General features: G+C 49.9%; 5 protein-coding genes across 5 annotated transcripts; 2 read left to right on the top strand and 3 right to left on the bottom strand.

The window, feature by feature from the left end:
- Positions 1 to 1,611: 1,611 nt before the first annotated feature.
- On the bottom strand, positions 1,612 to 2,355 carry LAJ45_05992 (uncharacterized protein; the record flags this gene model as incomplete). The annotated part of the gene is made up of 2 exons (XM_046115560.1): positions 1,612 to 2,055; positions 2,113 to 2,355. The coding sequence occupies 2 exons, from the start codon at positions 2,353 to 2,355 to the stop codon at positions 1,612 to 1,614; spliced, it is 687 nt and encodes a 228-aa protein (XP_045971144.1).
- Positions 2,356 to 2,387: 32 nt separating this feature from the next.
- LAJ45_05993 (uncharacterized protein) lies at positions 2,388 to 3,763 on the bottom strand (the record flags this gene model as incomplete). The annotated part of the gene is made up of 4 exons (XM_046115561.1): positions 2,388 to 2,693; positions 2,752 to 3,013; positions 3,077 to 3,559; positions 3,615 to 3,763. 4 exons carry the CDS (start codon positions 3,761 to 3,763, stop codon positions 2,388 to 2,390), a joined length of 1,200 nt encoding a protein of 399 aa, XP_045971145.1.
- A 2,296-nt stretch (positions 3,764 to 6,059) lies between these two features.
- On the bottom strand, positions 6,060 to 7,811 carry LAJ45_05994 (uncharacterized protein; the record flags this gene model as incomplete). The annotated part of the gene is made up of 3 exons (XM_046115562.1): positions 6,060 to 7,340; positions 7,480 to 7,677; positions 7,737 to 7,811. The coding sequence occupies 3 exons, from the start codon at positions 7,809 to 7,811 to the stop codon at positions 6,060 to 6,062; spliced, it is 1,554 nt and encodes a 517-aa protein (XP_045971146.1).
- A 347-nt stretch (positions 7,812 to 8,158) lies between these two features.
- LAJ45_05995 (uncharacterized protein) lies at positions 8,159 to 9,179 on the top strand (the record flags this gene model as incomplete). The annotated part of the gene is made up of 3 exons (XM_046115563.1): positions 8,159 to 8,255; positions 8,330 to 8,667; positions 8,760 to 9,179. The coding sequence occupies 3 exons, from the start codon at positions 8,159 to 8,161 to the stop codon at positions 9,177 to 9,179; spliced, it is 855 nt and encodes a 284-aa protein (XP_045971147.1).
- A 3,648-nt stretch (positions 9,180 to 12,827) lies between these two features.
- On the top strand, positions 12,828 to 13,982 carry LAJ45_05996 (uncharacterized protein; the record flags this gene model as incomplete). Its single annotated transcript, XM_046115564.1, has 1 exon — positions 12,828 to 13,982. The coding sequence occupies one exon, from the start codon at positions 12,828 to 12,830 to the stop codon at positions 13,980 to 13,982; it is 1,155 nt and encodes a 384-aa protein (XP_045971148.1).
- Between the last annotated feature and the right edge of the window lie 6,657 nt (positions 13,983 to 20,639).

A 20,639-nucleotide genomic window follows, 5' to 3' on the forward strand; every position in this document is an offset into this window, starting at 1 on the left:
AGCACCTTAATCCGCGATCGAATTCGTAGCGAAGAAACTGAAATAAGAGTACTGTGACTAAAAGCTATATTCCCATAATCATATGAGCTCGAGCTAGCTATGTATTGTAGGTACTGCAGCTATATACGATGCACCAAAGTACGTACGTTCGATTCAGCCTTGTTCCTCACAGAAAGCAGCCGGGTAACATTCATCCCATATCTGGCAGCTGCATGCAGCCAAGTTATAATTATGCAAGTTCTACCTACTTAAGCGCCCAGCCAGTCATATTCCATGCAGCCGGTTAGGTACTCTATGTATATGCATGCGCAGCAGAGTAGAGTACTCTACTCTACTCGTACTTTCGTAACGTTTGTAAAAGGAACCACTATTGCAATATACCATACAAATACGCGCCAAGTCCACAATTTAGTGTGGTATGCAATAGCGGTCCCTTTTACAAACGTCACGAAAATACGAGTACTCTATGTACCTACATACATAAGTACATACCCCTTTACCACGAAAAGAACAAGTGACGGAGACGGGGATAATTTATATAAGAGATCACCACCACTCCATACAAATAATCCTTGCCCTGAGCAACTGCATTTGCTGGCCAACGTCCCTTCCGTGGTAAACGAGTAATTCAAGCTTACGCTTAACCTCAAGCTTTCCCTATGTACAGCGTTTCTCCCGAGTACACAAGTATATATACGGGCGAGTATAAAAGTACTCACCCACAATTACCCTTTGAACTGCAGCGACGTCCGGATTTAATCATGTGGCCATGTGAGGATTCTCCCTGCGCAGCGCCTGCTCGGTACATATCGACCTGATATACCTATTAGATACATATATGTAGCTAGAATAAGCCCCGAACTGCCCATGTAAAATCAGTATGTATACCTATACCTACAAGGTGGCAAAACTTCAAAGCTTCGGGCGTGTTGGTAATGACATTGACATCAGTGTACCACATCAGGGTTAGGGTATCACAGCAGCTAACTAAGCGAGTGAGAATCCATGGTCCTAATTCGGCACTTTACTTAATACCCATGGCCAGCTTGTTGCGCACTGGTAGAGGGGTGTATTACTTCTTCCGATGTATTTTTAGAGTGTAGTTATAGCTATGGTTTCTGCTATGTTGCTAGTGCGTTGGTTTAATTTGCCTGACTCGGCGGGCTTAAAGGATATGCATTTGTTATGTGAGTGGTGGTATTACCATGGGGTTAGACAGGTAACATGGAATGGAATGACGATTACAATGAGAATTTGATATTCTCTGTATATGCTGTTTTTTTCTAGGAAACACTAGTGAAGGCGTGGAAGTCTGGTACGTGTGGTGACCTACTGGTTCCTAGTGGGATTGGATGGGAGTGGGAGAGAGCTTTTTCCTTTATTTTGTTTCTACCTTTTTATTTAATTGTAATTACCAGGGCGCTATAACTATATCTATAGACTAACTAAGCCAGGCTACAGCACCGCATATCCCCCAATCCCACCCCGCCGCTCCTTCCCAACAGCATACATCCCCCAAGCCATAATATCCACACCTAGATCCACACCCAAAACAAAAACAAAAACCACAACCAAAACTCCATTACCCCCTTCCCTTCCCCGCCGCCCCCCTTATTTAACCCACACAACCCTCATCTCCGGCAACACCACCCCTACCGCCACCACCGCCACCACATACCCCGCAGGCACAAACGCACCCTGCAAATCCCCCCTCCCCACCAACCACCACACCGCAAACACCATTGTACTTATCCACACGGCCAGCAGCAACAGCAGCAACCTCCACAGCGACAGCCCCTCCCCCGGCTGCAGCCCCCACCCCTCCGCGCGCGCCCCGCGCTCCAGCCGCCCCGCAACGCGCTTCGGCAGAAGGTCTAGACAGTACGTGGCGGTGCCCGCGCACTCGGGGGAGTCGAAGTAGTGCATCAGCTCCGTGGCGGGCAAGGTGGGTGGGTTGCGCGGCGGCTTGGGGTGGTAGTCGTAGTCGGGGTTGTCGGGTGGGGGGAGGACGCCGGATTCGTGGCAGTCGACGAAGTCGAGGTAGTATTGGGTGAACTGTGGGTTTATATATGTCAGCGTTTACCCTCTTTGGGGCGGAGGGGTAAGACGTACCCTGACGAATCTGATCTGAACCACGACGGAGAGGCTGCACCAGTGCCACCAGCCACGAACCCTTCTATACTCGTCTCGGAGATTACGGAAGAATTCCTGGTCGTTCTTGAAGGTTCCGCCGCCCAGGTGGATCAGCACCGTTCTATACCATCCCTTTCTGAAGCAGCAGAGGATGTACGTGCCGATGCTGAGACTCGGCCTACCCGGCAGTGCAGATTCTGGCAATTCCGTGTCTTGCCGCATCGGGGGCGTGTTGGGTGGGGTGGGCGGGGACACTAGGCGCTCCGAAGGCGACTGTCGGGGGGTGTCTGAGGGCGTTTTGCGGCCTGGGGACGCCCGGGGCCGTCGCTGGGTGGTGGGGTTGCGGGGGATTTCGGGGGTGGCTTGGTGTGGACCTGTGCGCCTGCTGGAGGGGGATGGGCGGCAGTGGGTTGGGGGGACGGTGGGAGAGGCCCGGGTTTTTTAATGGGGTAGATGCCGAGACCACCCGGCCCGCTTCTGCCGCCGGATGAAGACTGGGGACGCTGGTAGCTCCCGACGGTGTCGGTGGGGATCACGCTTGAGAGTGTGGATCCGCATTTCTGGAGAGTTGTTAGCACTGTATACTTGTTGGTTTCAGAACTCGGTAGAGGGACCTACGCATTTCCAGGACATCCGTGTCAGGCCAGATGTGTCGGGGTGGACCGGCGGCCTCAGAGGCCACCAGTCTAGTTGTGTTCCCATCTTCCGCTCCAGCCAGACACCAAACAGATCGAAATGAGACAGGTGATACGGCTCAAACTGTATCTCGTCCTCAGGCCAATCATGATATCCATATCCCATCTCTTCATCTCTATCAATATCATCAGGAGAATCCTGCTCCAAGACGGCTTCCTCCTTGGTGTTTCGTGTAAGTGGACACCTGTTTACAGTTAGTAATTACACGCACAAACGCCAATCCACAGGCCAGGGCCACAAAACTCACTCCTTCGTTTCCACCTCCCCTCTCGAATCCCTCCGGACCCAGAACTGTATCGGCGGCTCCAGCAGCCCATCCGACTCCATTCCATAATCCGTATCCTCCCCCGTGCGGGCCCCCGCCTCCGCGCCCTCCCCCTCCGCCATCTCGCCAATATCCTTCATCGTCTGCTTCCTCTGTGTCCCCTTCCAACCGCGGGTGCCCCTGCGGTCATAGCTTCCAATGTCCTGGCCGTGGATCTCGCGCAGATGCACCAGGAAGTTGCGGCGCTTCTTGAACCCGCCGTACCCATAGCTCTTCTTGTCGCAGTCGGCAAAGCAGTCGATCAGCCCGTATGCGTTGCGCTGCCACTGGAAACCCGGGAGCGCACGGAAGGCGTGCTGGTCGCTGAAGTCCGTGGTGGTGGTTAGAGAAGTAGTGGAGCTGGAGGGTGATGGCGCGGGTTTGGAGGCGGCCTCGCGCGGGAGCTTGGATAGCCCTGTGAATGAGCTGCTTCAATGTTAACACGTGTAGCTATGGCAGCATCAGGAATGGAAAAACGTACTCTGGACGGATCAGCTTTGTGGATGTAGATGTCGCTTTCGCAGATGGTGATTTCGATCGTGATTTCGCCGGGCGTGCAGGCAATTTGAGGTCTGATGTCGAAGTGCTACTTTCTTTGTTGTGTTTGCGTGACTTGACGGTGATGCCCATGGCGATTCCGAGCTGGTAGTGAATTTATATAGATTTTGAACAGTATAGGCCAGGTAAGTATGAGTACAATTCTTCGGAGGACAGGACGCCCCCACCCGTGCCCGCCTATATGCAATAAATTCCTCTCGCTTTTACTACAGGTCTGGCCAGGATGGGGCCAAGAAGTGTGAATGGGGCTTAGCGAGCTGATGTCTGCACTTTTACACTTCTAGGACAACGGGTTCCCAGAAGCACTGTTTGCGAGCCGCCGGTCCCAAGTGACATTTCGATACAGGTAATGAATGGCGTGAGGAGTATTAGAATATTTTAATCTTGTTGGTGGCTGCCCCCTTGATTTCTCAGCACTGCCCAATGACTCTGAAGAGGCGGTAGATCATGAGGTGCTGTAGTTGTTGCTCATCGGTCGATAACTTCACTTTGATATATCTATAAGCGACTCAGTGGGAATGCTTAGATCGGCAGAGTAATGAGTTGCTCTGTGGTTGAATATCGATATCAAATGCAGCCCTGCCACTGTGTGGAGGAGATGAACAGTTCTGTATGAAGGTGCCAATGATCGACAGTTTTAATATCGCTATATTACCGGTGACGTACATACGTTTTTCTAGAGCTTCCATGCTGCTCCGCCTTACATCTAGATACATGTTTTTTTTCCGTGTTGACAGCCAAAGTCTCAAACCCCATGTCTTTCGTAGAGTAGAGCACAGCCCTAACCAACAATGCCTCTGTTCATCTCTCACACACACACTAAGGTCCCACACCAACGCGAAGTAACCGGATGCGCGCAGTCTACTAATTCTGTCCATGCCCGTTGGAGATAGATTATTAGGCAAGACTAAGCATAACAGCGTCGGGACACGATTCAGCGGAGACGTGGCTGAACGGGTCAAACGAACCTGTCCTGTTTTCAGACCTGTATAAAACTAGACTTCGTAACCTAGACCAATACATTCATCATCATCTCATCCATCATCGAACTTGAGCACCACTCATAAAGTAGTGAGACCCTTGTCACGAACAGCCCGAAAGCGCGCAGTCTACTAATTACATGTATGCCCAGGCCCATTGGGGACAGATTATTAGGCCAGGCGTTAAAACACATTGCCGAACTTAGCCATAGGTAACCCGTAAGTTAACCGCCATCCTTCGATTCCACTCTGAAACAAGAGCAAAGGCTGGAGACAGAGACAAAGACAGAGACAGAGACAGAGACAGAGACAGAGACAGAGACAGAGACAGGGCTAGACGAAATCGTCTGCAGAGCACAAACCTCGGGAATCATTGACCCGCCGCCCGCCGCCAAGCTAAGAGCTCGCTCCCTTGCACACTACCGCACTGCTCATGACATCTCCGCACACTCAAACCAGCGCAGCCCGATGTCAAGTCTCGCAGAGGAATATACAGCATCCTCGTCGTCTTTTACAGGATGAGGATGGGAACTAGCTAATATCAATAATAGCCACTTCTTTCTAGCACCGGCGTACAGACGGCTAGAGCAGAGATTCAGGCCGCTCCCGTCATCGGGTATTGCAATGGATCAGAGGCTTTATGGGTCTAAATTTACCGGTATTTATGTCGACATCTATGCTACGCCGGAGGGGATGTAAGCACTAAACGGCCCGAGTACCTATTACCTTGACATATGGGCCAACCGATACCCAACCGGACCGCCGGGCGCGGGAAAGAGGGCAACGCCGCAGACAACCGACGCCTAGTCTCTATCGGAAAACCCTAAGAGCACCGGCGAATAAACTTCCACTGACCGAATTTACTCTGGAGAGTGTTTAAAAACTAGGCATGTATTTCAAACAAGCGGAGCCAAGTTCTACCAACATCACCGGATAAACCACAATAGCAAAACCCAACCAGATATTTCTAACGCAGAATGCGGGTTAGAGAATTGCACTACACTACAATATATATAGGCTAGTGTAGTCTAGCCCGGGTTGTTTTTCATTTGGCCTTGGCACACTTGGGCCCGGCCCACGGGCATGCATACAAAAACCAGCACATCGATCATTGACCCGGGAATACAAGAATTATTACAAAACGGGACGGCAGGGTACCACAGCATCCATCCATGTGTACTGTTTGTTGCAGTTACACATATATGCGCCTGGATAGAGATAACATTGGGGGAGACCGACGGTAGTTGGAGCTTATTGAAAGAGTTCCCGGGAAAGAGAGGGTTCGCGCCCTTTAACCACAAAACTAACTACCCCTAAACGCCAGATATCTATTTACAAATCCCGCTACGCAGGCCCAAAACAAAAGACACTAACAAACACAGGAAACCTCAATTGGCGCTCCCCACAGCTACAGCCGCAGCCACTGGCACATCCTCATCCTCCCCACTCTCATCCCCACTCTCACTCTCACTCTCACTCTCACTCACCTCCGCACCCGGCCTCCCCGGCTCCTCCCCAACACACCCGGCCTCCTTCCACCTCCTCCTCTCCACCTCCCACGCCTTCCACGCCTCCACCTCACTCCCCCTCTTCTGCCTTCCCACCGCCTTCTTGTGCCTATTACTCCTCACATGCACCCTCCATTGCTCCTCCCCCACACACACCGTGTCACACACCCTACACTCCCTCGACTCCGCCCACCCCGTCCTCCCTCTACTCTCCGCCCCTAGCACCTCCTCCGCCAGCGCCCCCAACCCTCTCGGATCCGGCAACGCCTCCCCCGCCAAAAACGCCCTCGCAATCCCCATCCCCGTCGGACACACCGTCGCCATAAACTCCTCTGGCGACGTCGAGTCCAGCAGGAACAACGCATCCCCACCCCCGCCCAGCGCCGGGAGCAGCTTCTGCCGTATCCACCTCACCTGCGCCTTCGCATACTGCCTCGTCGCCGTCTTCATCGCCTCCAGCGCGCTGTCCAACATCACCTTCAGCTCCCCCCTCACTGCCGGCTCCAACCCCTGCGTCTCCTCCTCCCCCGCACCAATCCCATAGCCCACGCCCAGCTCCGCCCGGCGCCGCATGAAGGGCAGAAACTCCTTAAAGCCGATACTCTGCCATATGCCGGCGGTCGCATCGACGGCGTCGCCAGCCTCGTCCCACAGGGCCTTCATTTGCTCGATCTCGTCGGCCATGCCGCGGCTCAGCATAGCGTCAACTCGGTTATCGAGGCGGGTGCGGAGGGCGGGGGTGGAGGCATGGACCCAGAGGAGGAGGGCGCGGTAGGGGGAGTGGGGAGTTGGTTGGGAAGCATAGAGGCTGCTGGGGGGTTGGCCGGTGGTGTAGTAGATTGTGAGGGAGCGGAGGATCTTGCGGCGGTCGTGGGGGTGCCAGTGGGAGGCGATGGTGGGGTCGATGGTGGTGAGGTGGGCGTGGAGGGTGGATGTGGGGGTGGTGGGGTCGCTGATGAAGGGCGGGAGGGCGGCGGGGGTGGAGGGGGTGGAGGGGGTGGAGGGGTGGAGGGGGTGGAGGGAGTCTCTGGAGTGGAGGTGGAGATGGAGGCGGAGGTGGAGGTCGAGCCTGTAGAGGTAGAGGTAGAGGTAGATGTGAGGGTTGTCGGGTACAGGAGGGATTGGATATAATAATGTGTTCCGCCGACCAGTATCGGGACCCTATTCCGCGCGTGGATCTCCGCTATCTGCTCACCACACCCCAGCCCAGCCAAGCCAAGCCTGGTCAGCCAATCCAATCCAACCCAATCACACCCCGGAGAACCGGAGAAACAGCCAACAGCCAAAGAATGAGACCCACAATTCTCCCCGCCTCACTAACAAACCTCCCGACCTGCCACGCATCCCGCGCATCCAGCACGCCCAGCAGATGATGTGGCACCCCGCGCGCCTCCTCCGGCGTGATCTTGTTTGTGATTATGGGCAGCCCCGCGTACATCTGCATCGCGTCGGCGTTGATGATCTCGCCGTTGAGTGCCAGCGCTAGATCTACCGCAAGCTGTATTATATAGTGTGCATTTTAGTCGTGTGAGATTGGGAAGGGGGAGGGGGTAGTACGTTTGACTTCCCGGTGCCCGTGGCGCCGATGACGGTGATGAGCGGTGGGCGGGTGTCAATTGCGGGAGCGGCCATTCTGCGTACGGCGGGGGTGAGGGTGGGTGGTTTAGAGGAGAGACGGTGAAGAGGTAGCTGTAGGTGTAGGAGTGTTTGTAGTTTTTGTTGTGAAAAGAGACGGCGGAGATGCATAAGAAGAAGAAGAAGAAGAAGGCTCTCTCGTGTATAGCAAATAGCAGTGAATAAACTTTTTCCGAGGCTCGTGTAACGTGCGCGGGGTCAATGACCGTCCGGGTAAGTAATGTAGCTATGTACATCTGTGTGACGCGGGGGAACCTTGGGAACTTTGAGCCTCACTGCACCCACAATTCCCACAGCCATCACAGCTCCACAACTCCTAATACTATCACAGCTATACAAGCACAATGGCAAACATCGACCGCCCCAAAACACCCCTCGACGAAACCCTCTGGCGCGACCAAGCCTGGTACCGCACCTGGGGCCCCCTCACCCCATTCACTGGTACCCCCCCCCCCCCACTCCTCCCCCTTCCCTCCTCCCCCCTCACCACCCCACTAACCCCCTCCGCCCCCCAGTAATGGACTACTTCCGCCTCTCCACCTTCTTCGACAACACCTCCAACAACGGCACCCTCTTCCAACAAATGCAATTCCGCCCCGAAATCCGCCAAGAGCTGGCCACGCCCGACCTCTTCAACGCGCGCCTCCGCCGCATGACGGGCGTCGAATACATGCTCGCCACCGGCTCCTCCGACACGGGCGTCTGGGTGATAAGGAAGCAGCTGCGGCGCGGCGTGGTGAGGGCTGAGGACGGGCAGGAGGTCGAGGATGTGAGTGTGCTTGCGACGTACTATGTCGTGGGTGAGAATGTGTTTATGGCGCCGGCGGTGGGGGCGGTGTTGATGAACCGGATGGTATACTCCCTTGCTACCCCTCCCCAATCACCCCAATCCCTCTCCGGGGGCAAGAAGCTGAAGCTGAAGCTGACATACCGGTGCGTACGTAGTTAACCGCCATCACGGCCCTCCGCAGCGCCCAGTCCATCGCCGCCAGCATCGCCGAATACCGCCCCGCCGGCTCCTCCACCGCCGCTTCCACCTCCGAGAAAAAAGCCGACAACAGCGGCGCCAGCGCCAGCAATAGCAGCGTAGGCGGTAGCAGCGCGAAGGAGCTGCCGAGGGCGCTGGCGCTGCATCTGAAGTACCAGGGCGAGTATATGGACGACCATGCGCCGCTGCTTGGGGATCCAGGGAGCTTTCTGCAGAGCGGGCCGGCGGCTGGGGGAGGGGCGGCGGGAGGAGGAGGTGGGGGGGTGGGAGGGGCGGTGGGTGCGGGGGTGGGTGGGGTGGGGGGCATGGGGAGGGGGAGTAGGAGTGGGACGCCGGCGGGGGAGAAGAAGGAGGTGGGGACGCCGAGGAGGAAATAGGTTGGTGCGGTGGGTGGGGTGGGAGGGGGGGGGGGGGTTGTGGGGTTTGTGTTTTGTGTTTTTAGGAGTTTTAGGTTTTTTTCTTGTTTTTTCTTGTTTTTGTTCTGGGTTTTGTTTTTGTTTTGGTTCTGGTTTGACGTGATATACATGTAGCTACATACATGTAGTGAGTAAGTAATTCTTAGGCGCTGAACACACAGCGCGCGGCTGTCTACAGCAGTACAGTACAGTACAGTATAGCGAGTGCCCACACCATACCATACCATACCAAAGCTCTAGTCACATGTAGCTATACATAGCTATCTACAAATCTCCCCCTCCAGTAAGAGCCGGCATAAAATAACATGCAGGTAATTAACACATTAATGAACATATGCCCATTTCCCCATGTCCGCTACCCCCATTCCTCACACGGCGAAACCCGAGCAGACACATCGGTGGGTGGCGATAGCTATAGATTAAGCATACCCAACCCCCCTACTCTACTCTACTTTATTACTACAAATACCCTGGCTCTATATATTAATATAAGTATGCCCTGGCTGTGATGTTCAGCCCTGTATATAGGCAGGTACGTTACGCGTCCTCTCATATATGCGTAATATGCTTCAATAAATGAAATCACGAGAGGAAGGATGGGAATTGAGAATGGGTTTGTAGATGAAGTGAGGTGAAGTGAAATTATTAAGGCTAAGCGAATAGTCAGGCCAATCAAGAGTTGTTTGTTACCAAGAGTCGAGAATCCGAGTGATAGTCTATGACTGGCTCTTACGGAACTTAGAAAGCTAGCTCTCTAACTCCCAGTGCCGTACCGTACATGCTGCAATGAGAACCTGCGCCCCCCGGGAAAGAGTACTTAGGAACCCACTCTATATCCCCATTGTTCTTCATCATTCATTCATCACGATAAAGTAGAGCAGAGCATCCAGCAAAACAAAATAAAAAATAAAAAAATAAAAATATTCTGCTGCAAAAGAGATTCGAACTAGCAACACCTCGTTTCGATCGAGGGACCTCCGGGTTATGAGCCCGGCGCGCTTCCGCTGCGCCATGTTGCTATAGCGGCATTTGTCTTTCGGGCGACTTTGGGGCCCACCCTAGGATAACACAACACGGGGGGATGTGACAATTGTATTGAAATCTGGTATGAGCGACAGTGTCTGCCAGCAATGTACCCAACCGGTAAAATATTTATCCCTCCATAGTTCATCTCTACTCTATGTGTGCTCAGATGTTATTTCCTCTGGACACCTGCGCTTTCGGTCACAACTTCCCCGACTACAAAGAAAAAGACACGCTGCCTCTGTAGATTTTCTCTACATGCCAGAGCAATTGATCCGGCGGTGTCCAGGGCGGGGCTGCTGATTCCGGAAAGGCACAGTCACGATCGTATGTTCAAGAGACGGGGGGGGATGCGAAACGCAATTCATACTTTAAAACACAATATATGGATTTCTTTTTCAAATTGAAGCGCCTGCGGGTGTATTCACAAGCACACAATATACGTCCTTATGTGCATGTAGAAATCAAGGGACTAAAGGCCAGCGAATAGAGAGAGTACATGTATGATCGAAGTCGGCCGACCATATCGTGAAACAAACCAGCCGACGGCGGTGAGAACTCTCCGCCGGCCGCGCATCAAAAGAAAAACTTTTTTCTTTCTTTCTCCCATGACGTCTGCCACGGCGCTCTGCCAACGCGTTCGTTTCCCCTGATCAGCTCCGTCAGCTAAGAGATCCCACCCGCAAAACAAGCTCTTGAAACTGCCGTCCCTGTGGCTCAACCCCCCAACCCCAACCAGGGTCTAGGAGAATGCCGAGGTGCTGTGAAATACGCGCGTTCTCCGTTGAAAAGTTGAACTCGAGGCTGGGGGGGGGGGGGGGACTAAGCGATCTCGGTTTCCTTTCCGCACCTGGGAGGTTATTGGGGTTAAACTCTTGGGCTTTTTACCGCTTCCGACCGATGGCGCCCCTGACAGGGCAGCGAGCCAGGGTGCGAATAGAGTGCCTAGAGTTTATTCCAACCTCTTGGCGGATCCTAGGATCCTACTTACGTTACTGCTAGCTACATGTGGCTGCTCAGTTACAATTTGCTTGCTGCGTCAGAAGTCAACGGTTTCAAAAGTCCATGTCATGTCGGCTCCGAGGTACCCTCCGCCCTCCCCTAATAATGAAATCTCCCTCTGGTAGCTAGATGTAGCTACGTACTCACCACCACCACCTGAAACTTGTCTATTCTACCTTAATGCCTCTATTATGCATCTTTCTGGATATCGTGGAGATGGGAACTTGTTGATTCGATTAGGTCCCCTAGCTATCCAGAAGGCCCAGGCACGTCGGAATACATGGGATATATCAAGTACTCAACCAGATAGGCAGCGATAAACAAGCCTCTAGGGCTTCCACGGGAAGTTCCTACCGCCTGGGTGGATACCTCTCTCTCCCCAAAGGCCAGATCAAGAGGTCGCGGCTTCAAAGTACTAGGCTCCCCGGGTTTCTAGAGTAAAGGGGATTGATCTAGGTATTTACCAGGCGACCAGCCAATCCGGAGCTTGACATTTCCCACCATGATACTCCGAGTCTACAAGTATTGACGGGGTGGCCAATCGGGTTTATTGCATATGGATTTGACAGCCGTTGCTATGCATATTAAGAACGACGTCGAACACTGCAACGCGTACGCACTCTACCTGCAGCAGGCGTTGTTAGAAAATTATAGGGTTTGAAAGCCTTGGCAAGAAGGGTGTATACGTACACCACCACGGCGATACTTTACAGATACTCCACAGCGCCTACTACTAAGTACAAACTAGCACTTTAGGCCCGGAACGCGCAAGTGTGTAAAACCCGGGCCTAGCTAATGTCCTAATGTCAAAATGGGGCAAGGGCTCGAAGTACTGCCTCAACCAACCAACAACAACATTACAAACAAGAGTTCCTTAGTAATAGAGTTTAGCGTTTAGCATTTGGAATTGCTTGGATAATCTTCAATCGGAACTTACAAGCCCCGACATCGCTTACGAGGATGATTCAGACTCTGGAGTTTTCTGCGTTCTCTGCGAGATCTATCTTTGCTTTGCACTAGGTTTTAGGATCTGGAGTCGAAGGGACTGTACTGCCTGCCAGTGTACATAGCTGGCAAGAGTGGGTCCGGATTAGAGTACTACGTGGGCTCGTGATCTGCTCTCTGGATTTCGCAACTGTTGTCAGCGATTCGTAAATGCTGAGCTGTTATACGTCGGCCCTATATTGGATAACCCCAGATTGGCCAATGTCCGAAGGAACAACAAGGGAAGCACGGATTCCGAGCGAGGGCGTGGGCACGAATTCATGTAAGCCCCTTGCAAGAGTGGAAAATCCGGAGCTATGGTCCATTATCGCAATCTAGAAGACCACCAGGACCCATGCTGAGGGATCTGCATCCTTGAGAATACTTACGACGACAATTGACAGCTCAAGGATTGGCTGTGGAGAATTGAACACAGGAGACAAACTATATAACCAGCTTTGGATGTCCTGATCTTGGTGAAAAAAAAAATCATCAAGCAGTTCTACAGTCTCATCCTCACTCACTACAAATCAAAAACCTCGCTCTTTGCCAAATACTACTACCAAAAACCACTTCAACTTTTTTATATCGATATTCAAAATGGTCCAACTCACCAACTTCGTCTATGCAATTACAGCTGCCTCCATCATCGGAGCAGTCACTGCCCACCCCGGCTCCCACGACGGTGCCAGCGCCGCCGAGCTCGCCAGACGCTCCAACTTCATCGCCAGCTCCAAGCGCTCTCTCGCTGGCTGTGCCAGCAAGATGAAGGCCCGTGGCTTCGAGGAGAAGGCCATTGCCCGCCGTGCGGCCCTCGCTGAAAGCATTAGAGCCAAGAGGTCCATCCAGGGCGGTCGTCAATACCTCAAGGCCCGTGACTTGGCCACCGTCTTGGCCACCGACCACGCCTCCGACTTGGAGGGTGTTACCCTCAGCACTGATTACAGTACCCTCTTCAGTGGTAACGTTTCTTGCGTCCTCCAGCCTGAGGTTACCCAGGGACCGTACTACGTCGACGGCGAGTTGGTCCGCCAGGACATCAGGGAGACTCAGGGCGGTGTCGACCTCTACGCCGATGTCCAGATTGTCGATGTCGCGACTTGCGAGCCCGTCCCCAACCTCTACCTTGACTGGTGGCACGCAAACGCCACTGGAGTCTACTCCGGAATCGTTGCCAGCGGTAACGGCGACTCCTCCGATGCCACCAACATCGACAACAGCTTCCTCCGTGGCGTCCAGCCCACCGATGAGGATGGTGTCGCCCAATTCCTCACCGTCTTCCCCGGCCACTACACCTCGCGTGCCACCCACGTGCACATTCTCGGGCACCTCAACCCCACCGTTCTCGCTAACAACACCATCAGCGGCGGTACCGTCTCCCACGTCGGCCAGGTCTTCTTCGACCAGGAACTCATCAGCACCGTCGAGACTACCTCCCCCTACTCCACCAACACCCAGGAGCTCACCGCCAACGCTGATGACCAGATCCTCTCTGAGGAGGCCGCCGATATGGACCCCTTTATGGAGTACGTCCTCCTCGGTGACAGTGTTTCAGATGGTATCTTGGCTTGGATCTCTATCGGTATTGACACCTCTGCTTCGTACTCTGTCAGCTCTGCCGCTACCTGGACTGAGCACGGTGGTGTTGCCAACTCCAACTCTGGTGCTGGCGGAATGGGCGGTGGCTCTGCCCCCTCTGGTACTGGTGCTCCCGGCGGTGGAATGACTGCTCCTACTGGTGCTCCTCCTTCCTAAGTGGTGGCTGAGTGATGTAGAATGGCTTGTCTGGTTACGGGGCATTCTTGTATTAGTACGGATTGGATATGTATGAATAGCAGGAGGATAGATGAGGTCCAGAGATTACTGGGTTGTAGTTTTTTGTAGTATCTAAAATGGTTTTTCTTTTGTTGTGGTAGTGTTAAGTAGTTTATATAAAAGCACTTTTTTTCCCTTCGAGAAAATTGTTATAGTTCACGAATACCGAGTGATATATTGTGATTATGAATATAATATCAATTGGCCACTAAACTGGCCGAACGCCTCTTATAAGGCAGTTTGAGACGATATCAAGTCTTAGGCCTGTAGTGCCTTTTCAGGAAGAGGATCGCTCTCGTCACGCAAGGCGTGACTCGTGACGGGCTTGGAAGCCGAGTGAGTACCTGTGCGCCAAGCCCTACCGATCATCCCGACATACAGAAGTACAAGTCCTTAACCATAGAGTGTTTCAATACTTAATCTAGTCATCAATTAACTCAGATGTTGATTGAAATGTGCCTAGTGCTAAGAATAAGGCGCCGTCGAGAACCACCCACTGTTCTATTAGAGCATATTTACTAAGTGTCCTTTTTGACAATTGACACTTCGAAATTGACGGTTGCAAGAGATAAAATTGATACTTCCCCTCCATAAGGATATGAAATACGCAAGCCGCAAGAACAGTATGATAACTACTAGGTATCCCCTAAGTGTATTTGGCATACTTTTAACGTATTTCACAGCCTGGCAAGCGACCCCACCCAAAAATGACACTTGCGGATGCCGCTTTGGAGAGTGACGAAGTGTCAATTTTCAGAATTGACGGTTAGTAAATACGCTCTATTAAGACCGGCAACGGGTTAACGACTATGTATGTCACCGGCCACGCATATTGGCATTGGTATTCTAAAAAAAAAATTGATATATATCCAACACAAACTTCAAGTTTCTCAGGATAATTACAAGACCCTTCCAATTCTTACTACTAATTCACGACGGAGGATGTGTTACAAAGCCCGGCCTTTTAAAACATAAGATATCACTCGGTTTCGGTACATAGCTAAGCTACATGTAGGCATTGATTGATTCATTGATTAACTCAGCTCTAACCTATGTAAACACAAGCATCGATGAAATAACTCAACTCAGCCCCACTTCTACTTGCCGAGCAGAAGGGATTAACTAGTCTTCACTGATTCGAAACTAAATGACCTGACCGCAGATCATGACCATATATATGGGCCATGCTAGTGTCCGGGAAACAAAACCGATTTAGTCAGACCAAGTAAAAAGTCAAAGTTTCCGGGCTTATATTTTGAATCTGACGCATCCAAGGGTATTTAGAGTTTTTCGGCATCTCTCTCCGTATGCACAAACCCTAAATACCGAGACCGGTGAGAGATATATGCATGAACTTGCCGTGCTGAATGCAAGATTATGCCACTGGATTGTGGTATTACAAAATTATCATTTCATTATGAGGCTAATCGTTTGTCTTACTCCCCTACTCAACAAAAAGGTCGGCCAACCAGTCCTACCGAGCGATAATACATGACTATAATTCAATATTATCACCACACATAAAGATCACTTCCAATAGTTTTTAAGCTTACGCAAGTTGGTAGCATGCATCTAGTCTACTATGGTCACCACAAACTAGAATTCGTATAATTCAAGATCCGCATAGGGTTAGGGTTTTATAAAGCTTGACCCATGCCAACCTGATTAGTCGGCCAGATTCTGATACTGGCGAACCGGCGAACCACGCAGCTAGGATGATAAGTATTAGACACTGGCCACTGGTATTTAGAGTATAGTAGAAGTAATGACTCTAGAGCTGTCCGATAGGTGTACTTGCTAAAGCCTTACTGGCTGGGAGGTAAACCTAATCAAGTGCAATTGATATTAAGCCCAGTCTATCACGCGAAAGATTACATGAAACTAGACGGATACTATATCGAGCCAGAGAGGGCACCATTGGAGCCGTGCCCAAGTAGATTAATGCGATAGGTAGACTAATGCATGCGCATCAATCAAACTTCCTTGATCTCATCTCGTCGATCATGAAAAAAAGAGATATCAAATCTACGGAGAGAGAGCTAGAGGGACCGAGTAGATTAGGCCTTGACCTCGACGCAAGCTAGATTTCCTATGACGTCTATCGTAGTAGTCGGCGAAGTTCTGACCATGTCGCGGGGAAGGTAAATTACCCGCCGGCATGCTGTAATAGGTATCTACATCTTGTAGGTATAACATATATCTAATCTCCCGGTGGATTATATATATAGTCTAGATCTCGTGCCCAGTCGGTTTTCATTTGTAGATATATGTGCAGCCATTGAGCTGCACGTAAAATTTAAAAGTCCGAGACTAAGAACTCCACATGTAGTATACCGGTTCTCTTGCCTTTCAATTTAAACTAACTAGATGTAACTAGCTTCCAACCAGCCAGAAAGCTACAAACATCTCTCGGTCAGGTTTGAATTCAATCCGTGTTTCGCGGCTTATGAAAAGATCACGAACGAGCTAGCGAGTAACACAACGAAGATCAATAACTGTTTTTTGCATGCTATATGCCGTTTTCTGTCCCTCGTTACAGATCTTCCCGTAAATTCTAGATTAATTCCGCATTTAAGTATTACTATTCCGCATGACTCGAGCTATCGGTAACGTTTGTGATTTTATATGTGGTACTGCATGCCATGCAGCTAGCACTACTGGTCAATAACACTTGATCTACTCTAGTTCAACAGTGACAACGTGTAATGCAACCTAGCTGCTACATGGGTTTAATCACACTTCACAAAGATCGTTCACACCCAAATTGCAAAGCCTTTAGCTCATATAGTGTTAAAGCCTCTAAGTAGTGACGATATATGTGTATTAGTTTGTTAATCCATTTAAGCTGACCGGCCAACAAAGAAAAATAACTCCATAATATGTAATTAATTATCCCTATTTAAATCTCGGCCCTAAGCGCTCGCTGTGTTTGGATCACTGCAGACAGTACATTTCAAGAAGAAAAAAACTACAGGGATCATGTATTCTAACCACGCGGGACGGATATCGAAGCCATCTAGCTTCCGCAGCGGCGGGAGCAACGATGGGATGAACCTTACGCTCGATACTAAAAAAAAAACCATTGGCTTGGTTTCGTGGAACTTGATAATATACATTTATATCTATTTAATTCCAATGTACATAGACTCTCAAACAAATATCCATTCCGAGTGTTAATCCATGTCATCAGCAGTGCAGATGCATGCCTCCATTACTTATCTCGCCTGCGCTGCATCTCACTTATTATTTACTCAGACGCCCCAACACGCACCACACACACACACACACACACACACACACCTGTAATTCGGCACAAATATCTCAAAACCACTACCATATTCCTTTCTCTTTTCTGTTCCTGAGCCGTGGGTGAGATCTGCACGTGCTTTGAATACCTTGGGTTTGGAGAGGCATGTTTCTTAAATTTATAAAAGTCCGTGATAAGCCCAGGGCAGGGAGGTAGCACATAGTAGGGACGCCCTCCCGGACAACCAAGCTAGATGTGATAGAAAAAGAGTTTAGTTTGGGACCTATCGCCACCAGTAGTGGTTCCGCGCTTGCCAGCTTGAAGGGATTTAATTTTATTATCGACCGTAAACCTTATCCCCCCAGCTACAGATGCAAAACAGAGAAGAGAAAGGGCGTATCGTTTCCCGGTATTTCCAGATTTGTGATATTGTAAATCGTTTTCAGCTCCAGGATTCGACCTCTATCGATATCGCAACAAGCATTGTCCTTGTTCGGACATCCGGAAAATCTTTGATCAATAAAATACATAGGCATGCAGATGATAGTAAGAGGCTCGGTACTTACGGAGTAGGTGACTTCCTATCCACGTCAAGTTTTGGTGAGAATGAGTGGTAGAATAGAATCAATTCATCTTACCTTAATCACGACGAGTCACTCGTCCGTTCCAAGACGCGTTCAAGCCTAAATAACTCTCATCAGCTGGTTACTGAGACACTATCTATTCCCAACAATTGGATCAGGTTCTGTCTCATCGGCCCCGTAAGCACTACAAAGTGATCCGGAGGTCGCCAATTAACACCATACATTCCCGTGAGGTTAAACGCCTCACAAATTCCCTTTCCGGCGGACGGTCGAAATAGAGATAATCCATTTACCCCCTGGATATGCATGTGCCCCCCACACTTACACCGACAGATTTCAGCCCTTCATTTTGATCGGCCAGAAGAAATATGTATGCCTAGTTACGCGCGCTTTGGGCTTAAAGATTCGCCAAGTAAGGTTGAATCAAAGTCCCGCGGTCCTGCAGTGCGGTATATTCTCAAACAGGAGTATCTTCAAGACTTCTATTAGAGAAGACTTCTAGGGCTAAAGGTAGGCTAAACGAGGGACTTCAAAGTCAGCGGCGCTGCAATTACAGCGACCGGAATGATCTATGGAAAAACAGGGGGGTGAAATTGTATGGCGAAATATCAGTGCACCATATAACTATTTTTTCCATAGATCATTCCTATCGCTGTACACCGGGGCCAAGAGAAAAAGATCATGCATGGAGTACACTTTTACCGACAGTGCCTCCAGTAGAATGTGGAAGTACCGCACTGAAGCCACCTAGCTCTCTATAGGGGAGATCGCCCCTATTTCGTTATTATTAAAACTTAAGATATAAGATATAGCAAGGACAGAAGAGAAATGTTGAGAACAAGCCGGGAGCCGGTGGTGGTAAATACATGTAAGCGCATACCCAGCGCCATACCGTGGCTAAGGCATGTTTATGCATGCAGTGATCTGTCCCTGCGAAAAAGAAGTGAGAATAATTGCTTCCTCTCATTCTCCATCCATACAAGAAGCTTCTGGCTTAGGTCGCTCGTTTGGGGGCGCATCAATTGTCAATATCCTAATCACTACTTTAATGGTTAGAATTGATGTAGGATACCTTCTTATGTTTTCAAGGAATTACAACGAGCTCTATCCGGTGTATGTACCTGAGGTTTTGTCCCTGGGGCGAACCAAATATTCCGGGGGCTTGAAAGATTAAGAAGTTTGGCAGTGATAAAAGTTCAAAATAGAGAGCTGTAGTGATGTGTCTGTACACAAGAACCCAGTGACGTTTCTGTAAAGTGCCTGCATGCTAAGTGCATACTAGCACAAACTTTATTTCTCACTTTCTGTGCACGTGTTCTTTCCGTCATCATACGTTCCGTGGAATTGATTCTTGGCTAAGTACATGTATGTAGAGTATAAATACGTAGAGAATACCAACTTATTGACCTACAAGTAGCTAATCAATCAATAAAAACTTATAATAATAAAGACAATTAACGTATCGAGTGATAATAAGTGATCAAAGATTATATTACCGAATTAACTTTTTGTAAGAAATACCGGAAAGGCTTTTTTGTGTTACCGACATATATACACTAGTCGATCACATATTATTTTCACTGTAATTTGTTGCAATTTTGTCGTTCACTCTTAGCCTGCGATTTTCCTATCACCAAGCCGGCGTTCGTGTACTACCCCGGCTCATGAAACAACACACTACACTGTCTGTATCACTACATAACTTAGATGCATTTCTTTCTACCACAATGGCTCTATAACTATACATATCATATCATATGCTTACCAAATGCTTATTCTGCTATAGAAAGTCTCACATTCCAACAGGCCTCGGCGCGACACCCTGAATGGTTCGCACGAAACACTCCAAATCAGACCAGGGCAGTATTATGTAGCTACCAGGTAGCTGCAGATCCGGTCAAATGAGACATGCAGTTATATAGTATTTTCTTCTTCCCCACACTGCGTGACAGAAGTTGGGGGCGGGAAGCAGGTTGACACAGTGACTGGAGACCCGGGAGTGCAGACAGGTATTCCCTACCTCCCCCCTCACAGAGGTATGCAGCTAACAAGGCGTTAGATTCAACATCGAATGGTGGTCTAAACTAAATGGTAGTGATCCAGCTACTATATAATATCCCAACGAACAAATAACGGTGGCCAACCTTCGTTTGTGAGATCACCCCATACCAACCAACCAATAATCCACCGGACATGCACATACCTATGACGGTTTCTCGGACAAACCGAGAACACATCCTCCGATGATAGGCAGAAGATTTGAGTACTCCGCGAATATCCATTTCTTGCTCATCTCACAGGTTTCAATGATCTCTTCCTAGATCTCTGCTGATCGATCATAAAAAGTACGTTATGAAAGGCATACATACCGGGAAGTCACCCTAGATGTCAGAAACATACCTAGCCTTACTTTTGAGTAGGTACTAGCACTATGATAATCTTTATATACAATCATTGAAGCCCGTGCTATCTATTGCCCGTTGATTTTTAAGATATAGCCAAATGTAGCGAATATTAGCGCAAAAATTGGTCTCAATTCCCGCGAACGTGGGTCTTTTTCTATGGGGAAGGTTGACCTTAATTTAGGGACTTGATTCGAACCCATATATAGAAGTTGTGCGGAGAGTATCAAAGGAAAAAGAAAGAAAATGCACGCGATTTTTTCAGAGCAAGATTTTTTTGTTGATACGTGTTCTCGATCAACAAGCATAGTGGTCAGTCAACATCTGACTCACATCACTGTATAATGTCACTTAGCGAAGTATT

Source organism: Morchella importuna, assembly GCF_003444635.1.
Source record: "Morchella importuna strain M04M26 chromosome Unknown Morimp01GS017, whole genome shotgun sequence".
Classification (NCBI taxonomy): Eukaryota; Fungi; Ascomycota; class Pezizomycetes; order Pezizales; family Morchellaceae; genus Morchella; species Morchella importuna.